General features: G+C 40.1%; 1 protein-coding gene across 1 annotated transcript in view; it reads left to right on the top strand.

The window, feature by feature from the left end:
* The window catches only part of chrna8 (cholinergic receptor, nicotinic, alpha 8), a gene marked incomplete at its 5' end in the record, with an annotated part of 38056 nt that extends 13306 nt beyond the window's left edge, over positions 1-24750 (top strand). The window contains 8 exons of the mRNA XM_084558614.1: positions 5116-5160; positions 9341-9450; positions 14770-14849; positions 15976-16143; positions 19045-19239; positions 19801-19887; positions 21134-21243; positions 21926-24750. Coding sequence (XP_084414740.1) covers positions 5116-5160; positions 9341-9450; positions 14770-14849; positions 15976-16143; positions 19045-19239; positions 19801-19887; positions 21134-21243; positions 21926-22498 — 1368 coding nt within the window. The 3' untranslated portion in view covers positions 22499-24750. The remainder of the gene's footprint in view (positions 1-5115; positions 5161-9340; positions 9451-14769; positions 14850-15975; positions 16144-19044; positions 19240-19800; positions 19888-21133; positions 21244-21925) is intronic.
* Positions 24751-25203: the final 453 nt, after the last annotated feature.

Here is a 25203-nt window from a genome sequence, read left to right as displayed (position 1 = left end):
AAAGCTGGCTGTGAGTGTATGTGTATGTAATGTGGCCTTGACTTCCTCCATCTGCTGCTGGGTACGTGTCTAGGGGGGTTTAACACCATGAATAATGACAGATACTAAAGACAGACATATGAGCACGGGAGTGGTCACCATCAAGTGGGAAGATCCACCGATTACTACCTTACAAAGGTACCAGTAAGAATCAGTGTAGAAAAGTACCTCTATTTGTGTGCTCTAATTTTTTATTTGAGGTCCTTTAGTGAAATATTGCTTTATTTCTTTAACAACTTTAGTGAGTGGATTCTTTTCTGATTACAGAAAACAAAATGTACAATATGACAGGTTTGTAAAATACAGTGTGATCTGTTGAGACCCCACCGGCAACATTGCCCTGATCTCTTTGACTGTCAGTGTACAAGAAGAGAAACACAAGAAACGAAAGTAAACTAAATGATAAAGTTCAAAAGGACCTCTGGTTATCTTTATCTCATGTGGGCATTCACACAATTTGGATTTCATTATAGGGCGTGTTTGAAACAATACCGACAAGAAATACTTCTTCATGCAATTAGATAGTCCTGCAACCAATTAGAACAACAAAGTATGTGACATTAAGCGATGACAGCGTTCTCAACATATTCTTGATAATTGCTGTTTACTCTTCGTCCTTTAAAGTCATTTCGCTGTCAATATCTTGTACAACAGATGTGACAGTGGATTCTAAACATCTCTCTTCACTGGTGGCAGCCAACAACAAATTAAATTCTACGGTGATCAGATGACGAATATGACGAGTATGACTATGTTGCTGTTACTCTTCTGTCCATCACTGTATAAAGCCTGACCATACTATTTGATTAGCCTGGCTGATCTTTGCTGGAGCTTAACCAGTTCCCAACAGAGTGGTTCCAGACCAGCTTTGGAAGTTGGTCTGGCTTCCAGGCTTAGCTTTTTCCCAGTTTCCTAGCTAATCCTAGCTTTTTCAGTTTCCCCCACAGAAAGACGAATATAGACCACTGCGACCCGTTGGTATGGAGTTATGTAGATTCATGCTGATGCAGAACGTATGTCTCAGCTGGCCGTTGGCGGTAATCTTTGTGGCGTGTTCAAGTGCTACTTTTTTGTCCAGACATAGGCGACGTGAGGTGATGTGACAGCCGGCCTTCATTTCTTTGATGTTAATTTGACATCACACAAAAGAATAGGCCGTTCTTGTGGTTTAATTCTATCAACTCCGAGACAAAGTCAGCGTAGAGTGATGCTTCTCATCGTTCTCTTACCAAACCAGGTTGTCTACACGCACTCTGATGTAAGCAACAGAAACCCGTGTCTGTTGAACCATAAAATCGAACAAGATGAACAAGAGGGCACCTTGTTCACCCTTCATATCACTACTCCTGGATGAAGATCTGTTATTCAGGAAACTGATGAAAATCTAACGAGAAGGCAGGGACATGAAACAGAATGGAGGATTCGAAGATGTGATTTATGATTTGAGGATATCTTTTCTTCATTGTGTGTTGATACTGTATTTGAAACACTGATCTGGACTGAAAGACAAAAAAATAGAAAATGTATGAAGAGATCTCGTTGTTCCCTGAAGGGGATAAAAATGTATGAATAACACAGATGGACAGCCACTTCTGGAAAATTGTGCAGGAAGATTTACAGTAAAACATCAATCCACATATATGTGAAAAACATGTTTTATTCCTTGTCCATATGACTTCTAATATAACACAGTTAAGGAGCTTTCATTGAATGCAAGTGCCCATCAAACCCTTGCCAGTCTGTCTAAAACCAATCACATCAGATTTATGAGGAGATTAGAGTGTTTATAGCAGGTCCGACAGGGCTGATAATGCTCGCTGCAGCTGAGCGAGATCCCACAAAACACCACAAAAGAGAGGTCAGGCACAAAGGAGAATGAAAACACAGCCACCTCGAAGCAAAGCCAAATCTCCACAATTGTGCACAGGATAGCACAACCAGGAGAACAGAAAAATGTTGCTTTGTGAAGCACACAATAGGAGGCTGTTCTATTTCAGCAGAGGAGGGGAGTCTGTTTTACACACAGATCAGAAAGTACAGGGGAAGATAAGATTGGAGCGTGGCAGGAGTTAGGGAGGCAGGGAGGAGTGAGAGGGGAGGCAACAGAATCAATATTTGCTACAAAGCAGGGTCTTGTTTTGCTTGTTATTGATGTCACAGAGTTAAACCATCCTTGAAAGTTGATTATGCGTCCGTATAATCGCGGCTCAGGACGTTAATGGAATTCTGTGTACTATGGAGTATCACATTCATCGCCTACACATTCATCACCAGTTTTTCTTACACAGCGTTTCACTGAAACTCCAGTATGTGACAATAAGCAAATCCATATAAAACATACACGTTTTAAAGCTGGTTTTATCTGGAGCTGCTGTTAGTCAGCTCAAACGTGCAAGTCAAAGTTAAAAGTACCCCGTGGAGTTTGTGACCAGTGGTGCACTATTGAGCAATGTCTTTACAGAGCTGCTTCCGTTTTGTTTTGTTTTTGCATTTGCACGCGCAAGCACTCAGGGCAATTTACATATATCCAGCAGCCAATTTCATGTTATTCCACTGCCTGCCTTTAAAGAATCCAGTTTACAATGTTGTTTACGATGCAAGAATGCCACAAGTGAGGAAAAGCATGCAGAATGTTTGTTAGCCCTCAGGGATACACAAAATACAGCGAGCAGTGAATAACAGTGAATGTAAACAAAACTCTGTTTATATGAGAGAAAAACACTGGGTGCTACATTGTTAGTTTGGCTGGTGATTCTAAATTGGTTGTTTGTCTTTCTGTGTTCGATCTGTGATAGACCTGTCCAAGACTTGTCCAAGGTGTGCCCTGCCTCTTGCCCAATATCGGCGGGGATGTCCTCCAAACCCCTTGTAAACCTCTAAGGATAAGCAATAACATATAATGGATGGATTGACAGAATGAATGAACAGACCACCAGTCCAAAGAGAGAGAGAGAGAGAGAAAGAGAAATGAAAAGCTGATGTTTCATTATATCACCTCCTCAAGAGAAATTGTAAATTAGAGAGTAAATAGCAAACCTGAGTCAGTGACACTGACATTGAACCTGTTCTAAATCTGCAATTCTTCCAAATGTGATGCAGAAATAAAGCCCACAAAAGAAACATTCTACTCAAAGTAGTACTGAGCAGGTCCTTCAGTGAATGAGCCACCCTCAGTGACCTTTGAAAAATCGTGCTGGTCTCATATTTTATTGCAGATGAAATGTGTCAGGGCTAAAATAAGGTGAACTATTTTATGAAACATAACAACAATCATATTTCCACTGTTCCAAAATGGGCTTGCAAGCACATGAATACATCTGTCCACCCTGTTTACATCAGTGAAGTTCCATAGCACCACAAACTACGCCCTCCAAAGAAATCGTGGTGAATAAATCTCTGCATCAGTTCAACAAAATCTCAGCTTCGTAATGTTCATGGAGGTTGGCTTTATTACAGGAATGTATTAGACTGGATTACATCTAGCTAAGCGTACCAGATAATCTGGTTGAATTAATGAGTGCCAGTGATACTCAGTCAAAATTAATGGGAGTGATATGAGATCTGAAATATATATGTGTTATGATAGCTCAAGAAGGCTTATGCACTGTGATCTAATTTAATGTCATGCAGCCTTAATCAGGGATCATCATTTTTTTCGTTTCCTCCTGGTTAGCGTGGCACAGGCGTTTTTCAAGTGCATCAGGAACAACTCTTATCACAACCAGTATGAACAGCTCTGATGGAATCATTGCAGCAAGCCAATCTGGCTTCAATGTACATATGGGGCATATTGTCTGTGACAGACTTGGACACATCTGAACCTAACCTATAAGGTCGTGTGTAAGAAACTGTTTCACAACATAAACTTCTGAACTTCCTTAGAGAGAAAAATTGAGGACAAAACAAGAATATTATGAATCAGTGTGATATGAAATGAAACAACTCAGAAGATCAGGTATCAGAAAAGGAGAGCAATAAAGTGAGATAATTGATTTCATGATTTTATCTCAGTAACATAAAAGGAAAAGTGTTCAAAGGGCTGGACTGGGTATATTATTGGTAAATGGCCTTGCTTTTATACAGCGCTTTTCTACCTATTGGTACTCAAAGCGCTTTACAGTCACAGACACGTCTACCCATTCGCTCACACAAGCACACACACATTCACACACCAGTGCCACGCACTGGGAGCAACTGGGGGTTCAGTGTCTTGCTCAAGGACACTTCGGCATGTTGCACATTCCGGGGATCAAACCGCTAACCCTCTGGTTCGTGGACAACCCGCTCTACCTACTGAGCCACAGCCGCCCCAGCTTCAGTGATAAGTCACTTCAGTGATTCTATGAAAGTAAAAGAAAAGGACTCGGGCTAGATAATGCTGCAGCCCGCAAGTGGTTTACACAATTCTGCCAATGTAAGCCAGCGATAAAACGACAAGCACTCAGTGTGCGACAGTCTAACGCAAGGAGTAAAACTTGCCGCTGTCATGTAGGATTCTGCGAGACAGACCAAAGGAGTCAATTTCCACCTTAGATTTTTTTGCTTATCTTTCCCGTGCTGCTACTTCTGACCTCCACTCATGGCTGCTCTCACTCTCATCAACTCCAATATTCTCACTATTTTTTCTCCATCTGACCATTTGGCCATGAGCTGACCTCAGAGATTCTGAGAGTATTTCTGTCTTTATAGACTTCAGAATTTACTTTATTTCCTCACTGAAGAGCCACATCCTTTGAGTTCACTGCCTATGCACACACATACTGTTTGCCCTATTTATTTTTCATTTCTTTGTTATTTTATACATACATTTATGGCCTCACTGTGTTGCCGGTATAAGGCTTTGGCTGCATTACGTTACCAGAATCTTGTAAAAGAGAAAAATCAGCACACCAGCTCTGACTCATCCAGGCTGCAGTTTGACTTCACTGCTGATCTGTCTCATAATCTCACCTCACATTTACCGGACATCCAGACTCTTTTATTTTATTAATTTCTCTCATGCCGCGGAATATTTTCATTCACTATCTGTCGACATCGCCTGCTGATTACTCTTCTCTGTCTCCTGTTCCCCTCCAGGATGAAAAGAACCAAGTGCTGATCACAAATGCCTGGCTGCAGCTGGTATGTCCTCCCTCCAAGACATTTTCTTTTAATCACCGTGTGATAATTGGCATTTAGGCTATTTTTCGAAAACATATGTTTGTGTCCTGTGGTTCTCTCTTTGAAAACTGTGTGTATATCGAACTATTTTTGAAGGCATACAGACAGATATGATATGAAGTTGCAACCAGTAACCTTTCTTTGACTGCACATCAAATGCAATTAAGCAAATAAATGTATACTGTGGGATTCATGTGACAATATAAAATACAACTGTGAAGTTAACGTCAGGGAGTGTCACATGACTTCAACGCTAATTGTGTTATTATTCTGCAAAGTACAAAGCCAGTAATATGGGGCAAAATGTTTAGTTTGGATTAATAATAGCGTGGTGTAATATGCCTGTATACTGTCAACATTATACCACAGGGCACAGGGATACAAATATGTTTTCAAATATATTTCTGGTTTCACATCTCAAACACACACCATGTTGTTTTCTTTATGTCTTTTAAGTTTACACATTTTATATCTGCTTTACTGCATAGTGATGTCTTGAGGTAGACTGATCTTATGTGTTACTCCTGTCAAGGTGTCTTTCTTTTCAGGCTTGGTACAAGATGCAGTATACGATGTTACTGTAAAACTAAAAGCAAATGTCAATTTTACTGAATGAAATGCTAACTGCTGTGCACATTTAATTTTTCTGTTGTAGCTAGCATACTAAGCATTTAATAGGTTCATAGGTTCCCTGACCTAAAAGTACTTGCCACTTTAATGTCTACTGCAGATTCATATTAAAACAAAACCGCTGAGAAAAGAGTCTTCATAAAGGAACTTACTGGATATATCCATGAAATTGTTCTAAAAGCCTGAGACTAAAACCTAATACTGGCAAAAAATGTTTAGATCCTCACTAGCTGATAAGCAGTAAACACTTAACTGAGCAAACAACATTGTTCCCGTGTTGCAGTGTAGTAGTAGTTAGTCCTAGAGATGTTTGTATAATTAGGAAAATATGAGATCTAATGCTTAACTGAGGTTAACGCTGACTGTAGTTGCTGAAGTCTACACTTTGCCCAAATCCAGTGAAGAACATAACAAACTGCGTTCACTAGCCACCAACACCGACAAGCCAGGCACAGTAAAGATCAGATAAATGCACTAAATACGAAAGAACAGTTTTGAAGCTGTCCTGGACATAGCCATCTTAGCAGTAACCGACTTTGCCTAATTTGCGGCTAAATCTAAAATGAGCGGAGCTCGTGACCTGCATGGGCATCCACCTGTAGCTCAAAGTGTCCACGTCCCAAAATTGTAAGTTAAATAGTCCCTTGATGTAAGTTAAGTAGGTGAGGTATGTCAGAATTCATGCAACCAAAGCTTGTCGGACTTGCCATGCCTTGTTGCGGTTGCTAAGTAGTAATTAGGTAGCTACTGTTCTCTTAATGTACAGTCGGTTGTCAGATTCAAATAAAACCCATGTACTGTATCATAAAGCCATCTATGCATGTAGGAAGTGAGCTTCTTAGCTTTCTATCTCATTATGGATAGGCTAATAATACAGGAAATATGCATTACAATGCTCAGTAGCTTGAGGATAATGTTACATCAGACCAGCCAGGTAGGTACAAGAGCCTCATTATCACAGCAGCCCCACTCAGGAGAGCCCATTAGGGATGTCACAGCAGTCAGGTTGAGTTGTCTGCAGACTGGCTTACAAGTTATGAATGAATCAATTATTCAGGAAGCCGCCTCTTTAATACTGGCATCTACTTTGGTGCAATGACTTAAGGGGGCTTTGCAGATGCAGCAGTTTTTGAAGGAGCACATTAACCTGCTCATAGACAGTCAGTAAGAGTGGCAGACAGAGAAGAGGCAGGTTCACCTCCACTGCGTAGAAGAGGATTTTAGGATTACAGGTTTATCACACAATGAATGTCCCATATCTGAATGGATGAGATTTTATGTGGGTTTTAACTGTGAAAATTGCGTTAAGCTTAGGTTTTTTGATACCTCTGTGTCCTTGACTCTAGCCACCTGTTACGGTTGATGGAAGAGCGCCTGTTAAAGGGTAATTTTATCTACACTACCAAAAACACGGTTTCAGCTGCATAAAAAACCTCTGTGCCACAGATATCTGCTTCCATCTGAATAAAATGTAGATGAATGGAACGATGATTGGAGTAATAATAATAATCATACAGTCAATATTTTTACCGGAACTACATTGAACAACAGAAATTGTCTTGATGGAAATTGGAAAACTGTTTAAACCAAGGTGGGTTAGCGTAACAGGAAAGTTATTTTCTGATTTTTTTTTTTTTTTTTACACAAATCGTGTACTACAAATGATGATCCATTTTCCACTTTCATTTTTTTGGTTGAGGTTAAGAAACTCATATAAATGAAGAAATAAAAGTTGGCATGTCCTAAAATTCAGTAATGACCAGTGGCTGCACAATTTGTTCAATGTGTGTAATGTGTGGTCTAAATTTGATAAAGTATCTTTTGTTTTTGGTCATATGTTTGTTATGTTATCATTCATTTGTTGTTATGTGTAGCAGTGCGTATCGTATCGTATCGTATCGTATTGTATCGTATCATATCGTATCGTATGAACATGCAGTTTCTTGGGATTATAGTAAAAAGCTGTAACCATTCTAGCCGAGGATGCTTTGCAGTGGACATACTGTACTTGCCGTGGGGAAGGTTCATCGACATCATCTAGATTGCGACAAACTACAATCAATCAATGTTAAATATTTAATTATTCAAACTATTTTAGCGGTCACTATTGTTAGAGGTGTGATACACATACAGTACCTCAGATTTGCAGCCTACACCATTAAACAACCCCCACCAGTCTTGCATCTAGAAAGTCAGTATTACACTCAGTTAATGGACCTCATTGTCTCAGATTAGTGACGCTTTCCTTAATATCTTTTATGCAGCTCCGAACCTATTCATAGACAGCTGTTACCTTACGTAGACTAGTGTCCTCCTCATCTGCTCCTACCAGACTACAAAGTTACTCAGCTGTGATTAGTTCTATTGGCTGTGGGTTGTGTTTTCTCATCCAACGAACATGAAAAGAAACACCAAACCGCCAAGGCCCACAGATGACAAGTGCAGCGATTAAGTCATTAGTTGCATGAGTGGAGACATATGTCAGCAGGCCCACTTTAGATGGATGGCATCACTTTGAAGAGGAAATGATTTGGGAATTTTTGTAAAATCACTTAAACGGACAGAGGCCCCTTTGCATGGATAGATAGCATGCTCAGAAACATGCACATACAGAAAAAGTCCCATGGGCAGATCCGTCCAAATGAAGAGGAAAAAAACACTATCCGTAAATATAGGCACAAACAGATGAGCCCAGTATACCGTGGCCACATTAGCAATAGGGCCGTGGTAGCTCCATAGGGAATGTGCCCTATGGCTTCAACATCTGAGTACCTCTATATTTATACAGTACACGTAACTTTTCTACGCTGACACACACATAGAAGGATATAACAGTAACACAAATGTACAGGGCAAGTCACGCTCCAGTATTTATATCACCACAGATTACACATCTTCTTGCCACATACGATAAGTAATGATAGGAGGCACAGAGGCAGCACACACAGTCTTTGTACTTTTAGAGGCTTTGAAGCTGGGATCAGTTAGCCCCTTGCTGAATATGGGCTCAGGCTCAAATGGGAGTGCAGAGGTCAGTGCCAACAACTGTTGGCCACTTGGCATGGTTTCAATGCCAAGCTTCATTATCAGAGTCAGAGTCAAAGTAAAAGAGCCAACAGTGGCATTACGCAGTGTAAACAGAAAATGTTTGACTTATGATGATTTAAATTTGATCATAAATGTAAAAAAAATAATAAAAATAATTCATTTGCGATAACTTTCCTTGCCAACATGTATTATAAAAAAGAAAAGATGTAATGACGCACAGATGATGCAGAATGTTTATCATTGCACCACCGCTGTTTAAGATGTGAACACTCTTTGATGTCAGAGCTGTGAAGGCTGTTAAGGTGCTGTCCTTGCCAAATAGGATATGAGCAACAAATTGCCTTGCTTTGCCAGGATGTCAGAAACAGACCACAGTAAACAGCTTTACCATTTTGTGTATTGTCCTTATTTTCATGTCATCATATTCTCACCCCTTTTGACTACTTTCTATCATTTGTTCCAGTATTGGACAGATATTTACCTCTCATGGAATCCAGAGAACTACCCTGGGGTTCAGAACCTACGCTTCCCTTCTAATCTCATATGGGTCCCAGATATCCTCCTCTACAACAGGTCGGTTACATCACATCTTTCTGTTCTGCTCTTCTCTCTTTCCCTGTCTTGCTGAAAGACATCACATTTTACATCAAACCAATTCTTGGATCCATTCACTCTCTTCATATTAGTTTTAGATTTTTTCGATTTTATTGACTGAAAGTGCACCTGTACATCTAGATCTGGTAATAGGTTACGGCACACATCTCCTAATATCTTATAGGTTGCTCCCCAATGCTTTGAAACAACCTACCCAGAAAAAGAAGTTATAAACCGGAACATTTCAAATGACTCTGAACAAAACACAAGTAAAACTAACAGAAACTTTCCTCTCAAGTTTGCAAAATGAAAATGACCGATCAGTTGTCAAAATAGGCAGTTCATTTTTTCATTGGCATTACTTAAGTATCTGTTTAAATATCCAAAAAGTAGAATAGTGCAAAAATCCTGCAAGCTACTACACAGAAAACTATTTTTCTAATGTGACATCAAAATGAGGTTCTTAAGCATAAGCATTGGACTGCAATGCGCACACATAGAGCATTTTAGTACACTGTGCTGACAGTGATTCATTATTTTACCAATTTGCATTTAAAATACAGTGCATTGACTTTAAACTAAGGCTAAAGAAAGGCAGCCAAAATAATGAGACCTTCTTTTTTCTGGTAATTACATCAGTAGCTACCGGCCACTAGAATGATCAGCATAGTGGCTCTTGGCTTTCTTTTCCATTTTGTGTATTCTCCCTGTTTTTTTTTAAATCTGTTTTATTCAGCTCTCTAAAGGCTCTATTTACACCAATTTGCTTTCTGTTTCACAAGGACAGATACTCTAGTTTACCATGTCTTGGTTTATCCAATAACTATTCCCCAGATAAAATCCCACTCTGGCTTACGGCCTCGTTTAATGAGATGATTGAGCCAGTTCCCTCTGGGAGGACGTAAACCATAACTCCCTGAGGGCTTTGCATCTGTTGCCTGTAATGGACAGAGGGACAACTGGAAACACTGAACCAAGTTGCTGGAAGTGTCGTCTCCAGCTTGAGATGAAAGGACAGTATTTGATATTAAATATACATACATTGTCTGTAATATACCTGTATTTAAATGCAATACTTCTACCTTTTGGCTGAGCTTATTTCTTTTGACAAATTTTTCAAAAGAATGGGGACTTGGATAATAAGAAAATGGAACAATCAGTCTTTTGAACAACTCAATGGTTTCTTTGATTCAGAGGCCAGTCTAAGAAAACCTCTCTCTTATTCAACCTGTGAGGATAGAGATGAGCTTATTCTCCTGCTTGGGTAAACATGAATGTCATGAACGTGATATAAACAAATTATGTTGCTAGGTGTTGAAACTGATTTGGTCAGAATGTCTGGAAATCTGAATGTCTGGACCTGCACAGCTTTAAGAGCAATTCAGGACCTGCGCAAGGCTTCCAGCAAGCGGCTGGATCATTTTCCAGAGTTCTTTGCTTTTCAGCATTTTCTGTGGCACCAATTTTGTTCTCAACCACAAGCTGCTTTTAGGATTTATAGTCAGCTGCTACACGGTAAACAAATAAATCCCAGAACGTTTACCCTTTTGCAAAACAGCTGTGACATTGAACTCACAGCAGCAATACCCAGTGTGCCTCTGTTGTGGTACATCCAGTGGAATCACATGACTCCCTGGCACTCTGCTTTGCTAAAAAACAAAAAGTACTATAAGACACTATAAGGAGTTTGTCCCAAAGGACAAAAAGGGGATTTGGTGTTTGCCATGAGCTTTTTTGGGCTTCTGCTATTCATTTAGCTTTTGGCCTGTCACTTCAAGATTCATACACACAGTTGATAATATGAAGTTAGGCAAAAATCAATCTGAGTCTGCACGGCCTGTTACCAGCTTTTGGAAATGGCAAGTATGCTTTCACACATCCAAAACTGCAAAGAAAGTGATGGAAGACAGTTTTTAATCTCCAATGTGTATGGAAATACCACTTGAAGAAAAAACAAAGTGATATTTGTCTGGTTGTCAGTTAATGTGACTAAAGGTGATTTTTGTTAACTGTGTTGCTGGCTGTAAAAACACAGGCAGAGAGAGGGAACGGGATTTTTGACCATAATTAAACTGTCAAGCCCCAACAGGGCATTCAGCAGGGGAGTGAGCAGTTTTTAATGCATCATTCATGCGACCATTGAATCATACACTCTTTATTACATTTACGCACTCGGAGACTTGTGCTTTTAATGGGAGAAAGACAACACGATACAAGGCAGAGATGGTGTACGAGCTCCTCCACACCGGCGACAGATTTCCAGCTTGGCTCAGATTGTGTGTGTGTGAGAGAGAGACAAAGAGTGAAAGAAGAGATGAAGCATGAGGTTTGGGTATTTAACAGGGATACTGCAATACATTAAGCATTGTACGGCAATCACCTAACACGGACAGCGATAGTGACAGCACAGTCCTGACAGCAAGTGAGAGAAGAGATTAAAACTATTCAATTAGGAAACCAGATCATTGTAGAAGCAAGATTGTAGCACAGTCAAATCCAAAATCAACCAATACAGAGTAGGAAATACCTTTGCACACAAATGGATAAGCCTACAACCAATCAGAGCCATTTTATTTTAAACAAATTCAACCCAATATGGCTCAGATGGCGTGAATGACTAAGTCCCTGGTACTTTGTCCATTACCACTTAAAGCCTGCAAACCGCAGATCTTTGCTGGGGCAAAACCAGCTCCACATTCACATCACACTGGCAGAATAGTTTTAAGTTGGGGTTTCACTGAGAGAACCACAGAGAGTTCTTTCTATCTGACAACATTTGTGTTGTGGAAAGCTCTGATTATTATTATGCCTCTGCAACAAACAGAAGTTGAAAGAATTTGATCTTGGAGTCTCTGAGTAGCTTTCAGAGGAGAATTCTTTCTGGGTACTTTGTATGTTGTTTGATCCTAAGGCATTTCGTACTAACAGCACCTTAGGACAAGGATCAGTGAGTGACTTTGATGTTGTTTGCTGTCGATATTGAATTTTAATACATCCGCAATACTAAGTGCAGGGAAAGTCTGTTCCTTCAACCCACAGTAAGGTCTCTTCGTGTTGGTCACAAACAAAACACATACAGTAGCTTTACAGCAATGAATGTCCAGTCTTGGCTATGTCAACAAACCCACATCCCTATCCGTTTTGCTTTTTACATGAATAATATAATTTGTCATCTGTGGGGAGCTATGGAAGCTGAGGCACAAAGGGATTGAATCTCCTTTTATGTTTCAATTTTAAATAATGTAAACCATATATCACTAAAGCCGATTCCTTTCCTAGAACATCTAAGTGATACTGTGCGTATAAACACCTACTGTAACAATATGTTCACAGGAATGAAATGTCAGTGTGCATTATGCCATGTGGAGCCAGTGAATATGGAAGCAGGGTTTTATATTCTGCGCCGTAAAGTGCCCACAATTTCTCTAAGGGCTTTCATACAGTAATGCATCCACTTTGAAGACCAATTTGTCCATAGGAATAGAAAAATGTTTCAATTTTCTCTCCCATTTTCATTTTGTCTTCCTATTTTATGCTGCAAGACTATCCATTTGTAAACATTTATTGATAGGAAATAAATGGCATGCCATCTTTTTTCCCAAACATGGTTTTCATTCAGAGGATCACGTCAGAAGAAAACATGGTTAAATGGTTGAGCGGTCTCATTATGAGACCACTGGCTCTTTTGTGATTCAAAGCCTTCATTGTGGCCTTAGCTTTCCCACATGGCATATGACCTTTGATAAAACACGTTGTTCTCATTTGATTGTAGTGTGATTAAGCTTATGCATGCCGTCCATGGCATAAATTTACCTCACCTGTAGCCTATCTAGGAATTGTCTTGATTTAAATATATTAATTTCCTTTTTTTATAGAGGATTTTGAAAATGCTAATGCTTTCCTTTGTTAATGTCCAAATATCATTACATGGCTAAATGCTAATAATGCTCATTTATTTTCAACAATGCATGAGCACGATTACGTCTGTTTCAAAGTATTGTCACGGCGTCTTTGTTTTCCCACCCTTGCTAAGTGAAAAGCGTGCTTAGATTTAAATTATTGATGCCGCCACCATAAATCTGCATCAGGTAAAGCCTTGTCCTGTTTTCTGCCTCCTTGGCTGAGTCCCAACGCATTTTACTAAAATTTATGTTCTACCTGCCGAACAAAAAAAGCCTTCAGCAGTAGTTTAAGTTAAGTATGCTGCTCATTTTCTCTCTCCACCTCCAGTCTCATACTGTAAGTGGCAGAAATATACGAACGGTCAGTAATCAATGATGGTGAGAGTCAAGTTTTTTTTCTGGCTTGATATGAGCGCTCATGGTTTAAAATGAGATGCATGATTTTTATGCTTCTGTGAAATGGGTCATTTTTCCTTTGTTTCTATATAACCTGTCTGTGTGAAGGACGTCTCGATAGCAGATAACCATGTTTGTTCAAGATGGATCAGTGAAAATTTAACACTGACTGTCTGGATCTACACTAATCCTCTTTATTTCTACCTCCACCTGTCATTTACTGTTTATTGTCTGGGTTTCTCTTTGTAGCTTATTTTTGTGTTCGTAGTTAAGATCCCAATCTCAATCATTTTCATTTAAGTGAAAGTCAGCATCCACTGATGAATGAGGTACCACAATGGTGATTCAGGCGACATTCCCAAATCCAAATCATAAGCTGCACACACTACATTTACACTACGAGCCTCAGCTAGAGTGGTCCGCTACATTGCCGTCTAATCAACCCTGAATTGTTGCTCATACGTTTGTTGACATTGTTATGTCGTCATCTGTTAAAAATAAACTGGTTAACACATATGATTGGTTGACGGTTCCCTCCATTTGCAGCGTGTCATGCCTGTCACGCAGGGAGCGAAGGGCTGTCAGGTGTGTCAGTCTGTTTTTTCACCTGCGGAGTTAACACACCATTAGTGATGCATGTTCTGTCATGCAGCACTTATCTAACTGCCAGGGAGGGTTGGAGGAGATAACACAACAGACTCATCAACTGACTAGAGTGTGAAGTTTAGTAAACCATGGTCGAACAAACAAAGGAAAGAGCAGTGATTATACTGTAGTTATGGGGGCGTGGTCTAGATGCCAACAGCCAACTGACTGACAACATTACACAGGCAACACTTTTCGGATCTCAGTGAAGTGCATTTCAAAAACACACCTGCCAGCACTACTCATTGCCATAGGTGTTGCCAAAAAGAACAGAAGGGACAATTTCTTGAGCTTGTTCTTTAAAATCTCTGTTACTATTAGGATGTCATATCCAACCCCTCTTGTTTCCATATAGTGCTGATGAGAGGTTCGATGCTACGTTCCATACAAATGTCCTGGTCAATGCTACAGGAGCCTGCCAGTACATCCCACCAGGTGAGATATTCAAGTTATTATATTTTAGACATCACGTTTAAGTGTAGTAACTCTTTCAATTGTGTTTCATTTACGTTTGTGGCTTTTTGTGGAACCTTACATGAGAAAGAAAAGTAAACGAATGCTGCGTGTTGACACCCTGTATAAACTGTCTCTAATGAACAAATCTAAACCACCTTTAGCTGCACTGTGCTTGTTACACTTGAGAGGGGTGAGTTAGAAAACTCAGCTGTGTTGCTGTATGATACATCAAGAGCAGCTTTTTCTATATCCAACTGTCCTCTATATGCTAACGGCCATTTTCTCTCAAAACATCCTCAGTTTTTCAGGGCATGGATACCATAAGATGTTGGAAATATTCCCGTTCCAGACTCTGGTCAGCTGCACATTCATGATGTGAATCTTCTATTCCACCAAAGGTGTTCCAAATTTCTGATCTGGTGACTGGGGAAGTCATGGAATTACACTGAACTCAATTTGGCTATGGAGGGATGCAGCAGTACCCAGATAGACGGTGCCACTTAAACCATGACTGACTGGTATTAGGTGTTCAAAGAAACCACCTAGCCTAACCACTACACCACAACCAGCAGCCTGGACTGAAGACATAAGGCAGGCTGCAGCCTAAGAATTCTGTTTTAGTTCGCAACATGTGACACAGTTCCCCACCACAGAGCTGTATTCAGCTTCAGTCCATGGTGAAGAAGGGAGACAGGACTGACCTCTGTAGGGACACAGCGCTGCTGACTACAGTGTTCCAGGCAGCATTTCTGTCAACTCCAACCAGTCTGGCTGTTCTCCTCTCTTATATTAACAAGACATTTCCTTCTGCAAAATTCACTGGATGTGTTTTGTTTCTGACAGTGTTGTGAGTAAATACTTTTGAAAAACCCTAGAGGTCAGCAGTTTCAGAAATATTAAAGCCAGCCCACTTAGCACCAACAAACATTTTTTTTTTGTTTGATGTGAACAATAACTGAAGCTCCCAACTGGTATCTCTGCAGGATTTCATGCTTTGCACAGCTGGCATATTTTTCTAGATCATTTTGGTATCAGAAGACCATTTACATGTATCAAATGGCAAATGGTAGTGTTTTAAAAAAGTAACTTTTCCCAACCCTTCCAGGTATCTTGAAGAGTACCTGCTACATCGATGTGCGGTGGTTCCCATTTGATGTGCAGAAGTGTGACCTGAAATTTGGCTCCTGGACCCACAACGGCTGGCTGCTGGACCTCCAGATGATGGATGTGGACATCTCTACCTACATACCCAATGGGGAGTGGGACCTCGTAGGTAAGAAAAACACACTCTGACACATTCACGTGCATAACACCATTAAAACAAAATGAATGGAAATCAAAGGTATAGTTCTGCTGTTTCTGTTTGGTATTAACACTGGGCAGTGTGAAATGTTGGAAGGTAACAGACCTACTAACTCAAGGAAGTCAAACTACATCTAAAGATAGAAGAAGTAATGCTGGCTTGCCAATGGAAAAAAATGGAGACCATGCGACAGCAATGCTTCTCTTTACCAGACACGTGCCATGTTTTTGACAAGTGAATCAGCCCTGTTTTTCTCATTTTCATTCTGAGATCAAATCAGATTACAGGCAAAATCAAGATAAGAAGAACACATCTTAATACAAGATGCAAATACCAAGATCCAGGGACTGGATGTCAGTATCTAGATAGTGTATCAAGATACAGACACTTGAGGATGCCCTGCCTATATTTAAGCTGTTTATGTTGTACTGCCTTGAGCCAGTAATTGTTATTGCATATTTTCTACATAGCTCAGTTTAAGATTCTTGGCATTAGCTGGTTTCTGTTTTGGTTCCTTTCAGTCAGCACTCCCTCTCAGTTTCCCTGTCTCTTCCTATTAAACAAACAAATAGAGAGAAACAAATAGAGAGAAACTGGGACATTTTTTCTCCTTTACCTTTTTTGCTGTCAGTGTTTTCCAAATCGAATTATTTCTAACCCACTTTTGGCTGTTAATCAGAGGCCAACAGAAGAATTCAGAGAAACAAACATACTTTCACACAAACTGAGTGCACCCAGCTGGCTGGGGGAACGGAGGGGGTTCATGGGTGTGTGGTGACAGCTGGCCCAGGGATGGTTCACTTAATTCAGCCTCAATACGGCCAGGCAGCAAGCTAGCCAAGAACACACACTGTCCTGGTGCCTCAGAACATACCCATACACATGCCAGAGTGCACACATACACACAGTCACACAGGACAGCAATCCATCAAATTAATAGATGGACAGATGGATAACAATGGCTTTTTCTCTTCAGTGATGAGGTGACAAAGTTTAAATAAAATTAAATGTAATCTGTGCAATTCATTTAAGGTAAATGTGTATAGGGATGAACACACACAGACGAAGACAGAGAGGAAATCAAGTTTTTTTGTGTGTGTGTTTTGATTGTGCTGTTGATTGCTTCATACCAGGACTTCACTCAGAATCAATAAACAAAGTAAAAATAAAATTGTGTAAATGGTCGATACAGCTGTACAATTATGTGTGTCTGAGCCACAATCAAATTAAGAGGTACTACAGGCTGATTTTTATTCGCCACTGATTGTTGATTGTGAGTTCCCATATTGTTCATTTTAATCAAGACACTAAGATAACTACCTGTTGTCCACTTTGAAATGACTGTTTGCATAAAATTAATCAAAGTCACCCAGAGTAATCATTTTGCTACACAGTGGCTATAATGCACACAAATGCACACACACATTGGACCAGATCAAGGTGACATTGTTTTCTCTTTTTGATCTGATAGAAGAGACAAATTAGTTGCATAAATATGGATATGTCAACAAAAAGGATAGAACTGCAGCGATGACCATTAGGGATAAATAAATGATCTAGAACAGCTATTAGAGGTCGGTGAGTTTGTCAGTGAATTTGAAGGTTGCAAACTTCAGATATGAATGGAAATGTTGTGGGAGCTACTCACTGATGGGCTGAATGTCATCCCAAAAAAGTCAGTTTGTAGTTTAAACAACAGCTCGTATGCTGCCGACACAGTCCTATATTATAAAGCTGAAGCTAGTCACTGAGCCATGAGATGACGTTTAAACTACCCCAAAGAGCACTTTGAAACTTTTTATGAATGGGGAAAAAAAAATCTGCCAACTTGCACATCAAATATGTCTCTGCTTAGGATTTACAATTTACCATTTACTGATTGCGTCTCTCGTTTACTTCTGTCTTATCCCTTTTGACACTTGGAACTATCAAAGTGTGTGAAATGAGCTAAGCAAACAGACTGCTTAGCTTTGGATCAGGAACCGTTGCTGATGCTGGGCAATCAAGTACACTGGCTGGATGGATGCGCAATTAAACTTTACATTAACTGTGCACGTCGCTAAAATCATTAAACATGTACATGTCCTATGACAGACGCAGAAGAGATGAAAAGAAATAACTGCCACCTAGTCAGCCTCCAGATTCTGAACCCAAACACTGCTCTCAAACATGTGCCAGGCATTCAGAAATGACTTGACTTGAGCAAGACTACGAGTGGTTTCAAACCAGCTAAAAAGTGTTGTTAAAGGTAAAGTGCAACTGGCCTGGGTTGATTATTATGTTGTATAAAATATAAAATCAGGTTCATACTTACACACAGACTGTATGAGTGGATTTAGTTTGGTTTTATAACAAGTTGTTCCCACACAGAAAGAAGAAAATAAAATCCAAATCCACTTAAAATCACAAAAATGTATCTGCATGGTTCAAGCTGGGGTTTTATCCAATAGAGGAAATCTAAAACTAATGACAAGACAGAGAGCAACAGTCTTTGTCCTACATTATGTGTGATCTGGGTCAGAAATCATCATTGTGAATGAAGGTAAATAGGGTATTTTTTTATTATTTCTAGGTCACAGTTAAGTGTGTTGCTGACACTGACAGTGGCTGTGAATGGACATATAACAGGGAAACAACTGTTATTTTTCTCACTAACTTAGATCCCAAACCTCCTCGTTTCACCATATTTACACGGCCACATTTAAACGCTATATATTTTAAACTAGTGATCATTTGTAACTGATTTTCTCTCTCATCAAGCACACTCAGACTCAGTAGCCACAACTGCACATCAAGAAAAAGTGAGAACTGGAGCTTTATTTCACAACTCAGTGTTTTGGACAATTTCCCACCTTTTCATTTGTCCCCAAGGTGTACCGGCAAAACGCAATGAGCTGTACTACGACTGCTGTAAGGAGCCTTACCCTGATGTGACGTTCACGGTCACGATGCGCCGCAGGACTCTGTACTACGGCCTCAACCTGCTCATCCCCTGTGTACTCATCTCTGGTCTGGCCCTGCTAGTCTTCCTGCTCCCTGCCGACTCTGGAGAAAAGATCTCACTGGGTACAGAGCAGGGCACACACACCCACACACACACACACACACACACACACACACACACACACACCCACACACAGGGTCTTACACTAACAAAGCTTCATGATTATAATTATACATACAGGCAGAAATGTATCGTTATCCCCCACTTCTGTGAACTTAGGCACCCGATCCCAACGCTTTTCCAAACCCATTTATCTGTCATTACTCTATGCTAATGCTGACATTATGGCTGTGAATTAGCATTTGTCTCGGATTCTGTTCATTAGCAGATGAATAAAAGCGCCATCATAAACATAGCAACGATAATCACCTGGACCTGAAAATGTCAGCTTGTTTCAAAATGCCATTCAGTGAGACAGTGCCACAGTAAATATAAAAGAGCGAGTATCCTCTTGAGGGTGGAAAAGCGGAAATATTCCAAAATAAATGCATGGCATATTTTTTTTTTCACCCGTTTTGAAGCCACCAGCTGCGTTTATTTTCAGTTCTCTCAAGTCACAATTTGAGAGAATAGTAGGCGTGAGATGAAAGTGTTTCACTTCTGTGTTTGTGATTTTTCTTCAGGCATAACGGTGCTGCTGTCTCTAACAGTTTTCATGTTACTGGTAGCAGAGATCATGCCCGCCACGTCAGACTCAGTTCCTCTGATTGGTAAGACATTATTTCACTCTAATTATTGGTTGTTCTGGGGATTATTTGACTATTAAAGTAACAAAGAAGCATAAAAAACTATTAAGATGGGCTATATTACAATCAATGGACATCCCCAAAATGTTTGGTTATTAGATAAGAGTGTTCTCCAAAATGTTGAACTAGGTTCGACTCTTGCTTTAAAGCGAGAGGGTGTACAGTAAACAGGTTTGGTATATTTAAAGGAGACAATGCATAATCTGGGGAAGGGTTCGGCTCTTTATATTTAAGATCTTAAAAGATGATGATGTTATTCTTTTTGCAACAGAAAGGGGAAGGGGAAGACCTTCCTTCTGCATGGTGCTTTAGGCACATGCCAGACAAGCTACAAAGTGCCACATGCCGGGTGGTGGGTCAGGGTAGAGACTTTTTTTCCTAATTAACTGACAGACAGACAGACAGACAGACTGAAAAGCGGGGAAAGATGACAGATGCAAAGAATCATGTACCCAGCTGACAGTCGGCCTTGCTAGACTGCAACGGCCTATTGTGGGATATTAACACTTTATATTCACACCTCAGAGCAGCCTGCAGCAGAGGACTGACCCATATGTTGGAGCCCGGGGAGGGGTGAGCGGGTGATGCTTGGGTGTTGGCTTGCTAATGCAAAATGAGAAGAGACAATGCAGCAGGCTATGAGATGGGAATTTAGGCGGCAGAAAGATATTTTGTTCAGCATCATCTGGCAGCTCGGTGATGTAAAACAAAGCCGTTAGCAAAATCATCTTTACTGGAGCTGATGTATTAACAGATTACACAGGAATCAGAACTGATAGCTATTAGTCCAAATAAAATGCTCCGCAGCATTCACATTTAGATTCAGTTACACTGTAATAAGAAAATGTAGACAGAACAGTTTGATCTGTCCACTTTTCTCCGAGGTCACTGACATCACAGTTGGATTAAAATGTGTGTGGAAGGGGTAGCCTGCTTGCCTGCATGGATTTTCCAATGGCTTCAAGCTTGTGTATTTCTTTGGCTGGGTAGGTCTGCTAGTAGATTTAGAAATTTAAATGTCAGTCATCTTCCTACCAGCCTTACAGGTGTTATGACCTTACATTTGTTTAGAGGGAAAAACTCTCCACTAACCAGCCAACTGGCTCGGCGACAGTCCTGTTCCGAATCGATTGTACTTTTTATCTTACATGTAGATACACAATTTTTTAATTTCTCTTGTAAATGATTGGGTTTTTCAATTCCTCCTCAGCTCAATACTTTGCTAGCACCATGATGATTGTGGGCTTGTCTGTTGTGGTGACTGTCCTGGTTCTACAGTTCCACCACCATGACCCCCATGGAGGGAAGATGCCTAAATGGGTACGTTAAGAATATCATCATTTCTCTTTACTCTGATAAGGGGCACGTTATTTCAGATAACTGCAAGCCTCTAATGTCATACGTACTGGTACATCATCTAAGCCAGTATGAGAGCACAGTTCCAGTTAGTTTGAGTGACATTTGCTCCAAGACTGAAAAAATTGTGGCTGTAAATAACAACTCTTGCATTGAAGTTGCATCTATCAGTACTTACTACTACTCACATTAGCTTGATTCTGGACCTATAAATCTCCACTCTCTTTCCAAAATGCAGTTAGTGTGTGATCTGGCTCGCAGATTTTAAGAAGTGGATTACATGCTCCTGCAAGTTGGCAAACGACATCCATGAAAAGTAGTGGCAGAAATACAAACATGGATCTGACTGATGCAACTCTTAAATCTTCAGTAATATTTCTGATTATACTTCAGTACTAAAAATTATGTAACTATATCTTTTTACTCATTTGTTATTCCACCCCTCTAAGTAATCATCACAGGCTGAAAAATATAAAAGTGAAATGCTAATAAGTGTTCATCGGGATAAAATCCTGATTGTGATTTTTGAAAAATAATGTGCTTTCTTATATTGTATATAATGTGCAGTAATATAAATATGTTGACCCATTTCTCCCATCTTGTCTCCACCTACTTCATTGCCGTCTCTCACCACCAATTCATCCAGGTCCGAGTCATTCTCCTCAACTGGTGTGCTTGGTTCCTCCGCATGAAGAAGCCTGGGGAAGAAAGCAAAACCTCCGTGAGCTCAAGCAGCCCCCTGACTTACAAATATTCCCATTCGCCTCCTCACCATATGAGCACCAGCAGCATTCAGATGAGCACCATCCCAGGCCAGCCGTCAACCCAGTCAACCACAACCAATGGAAACATGAACCTGTACTTTAGCTACCACTCAATGGGCACAGACAACCCCGCCTTTCCACCGAGCACCGATTCAAGTGTGGTGGTGGGCGGCACCAGCTCCTCCCAGCACGACATCCACTCGGACCAGACACGGACCTTGCTGCTGGAGCAGGTTCCTGAAATTTCCCGGATCCTGGAGGAAGTACAGTACATTGCGAGGCGCTTCCGGGATCAGGACGAGGGGGAGGCTATCTGCAGCGAGTGGAAGTTTGCTGCGGCGGTCGTGGATCGGTTATGCCTGGTGGCCTTCTCGCTCTTCTCCATCATCTGCACCTTCACCATCCTCATGTCAGCTCCCAATTTCATTGAGGCGGTGTCCAAAGACTTCACATAAGACTGATCACATGCCTCAATGAGAGGAAAAAGATTAGTAGAAAAAAATCCTGTGACGATTAGATCGGTTCTACACAAGCCTCCCTGTTCCTACTACGGTGAAGCTACACAAGCTCAAATAATTTTTAAAATTCGTGTACATGAGTAGCAATCATTTCCTCCTATCTTTGCATATTTTTAAGTATATATTGTTGGAGTGACGTGGTTTTTCCTTTTTGAGGTGGCTCTCGTAGCTAACACCATACGTATAGTGTGCCACGTAGGAGGTTGAAGCTACACACAATAGTTAATTATGTAGAAACTCACACTAATGCACTTTTCATCTGTATCCCTGCTGCATCGTATCATTTACGTTCATTCACATCAGAATATCCCTGGCACTCCTCTGTACTACTTTAACCATTTCCACATCCTTTCTTTACTGTTTATCTTCTAGACAAGTCAAACTCAGCAGTTGCATACAGTCCAGTCAATAGTGTATTTTAAGGATTTTATTGTACACATTTTTTTTTTTATATTGTATGTGTCAGAAAATCCCTGTTTTAATTGCCCACAGTCTGAAGTGACTTACATAGTGTCACGTGACCAGCAGTGCATAACAAAGGCAATTAATTACTTTTAACATCTGTATCATATCTCTCTCTATTCCACACACTGTATGCAGTCATTGGGTTGCTCTTTAGTCACATCATTCTTGCTTTCCTCTCATTATTTGATCTTTTTGTTTCATCACCAGTCTTCTTAGTCCCTCCTTGCACAACTCCAACAAGGTATATATCCATAAATGTGACTAAGAGTGAGTTTTTATTGGTATGATTAAAAGTCATACTTAAATCTGAGGTTAACAGCTTTGCTCTTTCAAAGTCAGTTCATTAAACTGTGAAGAAATTCCAGAAGGATCTCACAACTTTTCTCTTTGCCTTATCCCTTGTTGTTAACATATGATACACTGTTTTCACACTGTGGTTGTATGCCTTGTGTATAGTTAGACAATGTGTTGCTGAATTCTGGAAACAAAAGAAGAAAGTTGAAGAAGGTTCAAAGCAAGACATGAATGCAAGACAGTATTTTTAAATGCATCCTGAGGGGACGTCACCCCAGCAGAGACGCATTTGGCACTAATCTTTTGTAGTGCAGAGTGCTTTGTGTTTTTATTCTCTAATACTCAGCGAAAGGCAAACACTGTCCTTTTCTAATCTTTAGCAACAACATGCGACAAGGATTACTGGGTGACCTTATGTAACAGATTGGTGTTAAACTTTGGTGGTAGGGAGAGATGAGTGACTCTCCACTTTTATGCACGGAAATGAACTCACAGACCACTCGGACTTATCACTTAGCCATTGTAAGTGAACTTTTGTGAGAAACGACAGAATGACGGCAGCAACATGAATTGCATGGTGGGATTACCGCAGAAGTAGTCACTGAATTGGAATTGATGGAGCTACAGTTAAACAATGGTCAAACTTCAGACTGTCTGCCATGTGAAGCAATGTAAACTATTTGTTATATCAGTTAATAATAGACACAAAGCTAAGGTGAAGCCAGTAGGGTTGGAAATGTACATGCCGTACACCCTTTTTAATGTCTGTCCAGGGATTTTGACATTTGGTTAAGTTATATTTTTTACAAAAAATGAGTGAAAATTAAATTAGACATGGCAGCATGGAATAATTTGGGTTTCTTGCCACTCACAGCTGAGTTGTGAATATGAATCTATTTCCATCACTGCTCAAAAGGTCATTTTACAACAGGCAGAGGGAGGCCATGCACATATCTCCATTCCTTTATGTGAGTCCGTTTGTTATTGCAAAGTGTTCGCGAATTGTTTCAGGGATTGAAAAAGAAAGCTAAGCGTCAACGATCTGAGAACAAAGCTTTTTTTTTTTTTTAACATGCATGTCAAAGATAATGCAGGCAGAAGTGGAACGAAGGGTCTCGGTTGCTGTTAGCATGTCTCACAATAGATCAAGGAATAATAGAAAACTGTGACTCACTCTGTAGGACATTACCATGGCAATGCAATGACTCAAGAATGTGCGAATGTGTGTACATGTACATGACCGACTGTCAACTAATGACAGCCAATTCTAAAGATTCTTTGTGAGATAGCCTGACCCAGTTCATACCGTCAATCAACATATTAGTACAGTATGTTTATCATGTGAGAAGCATCAACAAAACTGTTCAATTATGTCTAGTGAAGAATGATGGAAAATACTGGACTGAAATTGTGAACTGACAGTTAAATGTTTAAGGTAAAAACATTTGTGTGCAATCACACAAGATCACACAAGTCACAAGAAACTGTCTAAAGTAGCTGTTTTGCAAAGGTAAATTTGAGTTATTCGATGACTGTCAGATTGTTCTACTTTGTTTTGTTTTTTTAATCACCAGTGTTGTATTTGGGTCGATTTGAGTATCTCTTTTTTGTGGTCTGTGCCTCTCTGCTCTGTAGTAGGATTCATTCTCTTCTGAACAATGTACATAAATGCTTACTGTACATGACTATTTTCATGAAAATAAAGGAGAAACGTAATAATTACTGGCATTTGAATGGCTGACATGCTACAATTCACTAAATGTTATAGCTAGGTTAAAACTGCTCCCATCAGAAATGTCAACCATTTTAAGTACTTTCTGGAAGTCACTGAGATATTACTGGGTTGCCTTTGTCAATCTCTCCAGACAGGCAATGACAGCTTG

The sequence above is a fragment of the Chelon labrosus genome, assembly GCF_963514085.1.
Source record: "Chelon labrosus genome assembly, chromosome: 2".
Taxonomy (NCBI): Eukaryota; Metazoa; Chordata; class Actinopteri; order Mugiliformes; family Mugilidae; genus Chelon; species Chelon labrosus.
Note: the sequence above shows the minus strand (reverse complement) of the source record. Positions and strands in the feature narration are given on the sequence as shown.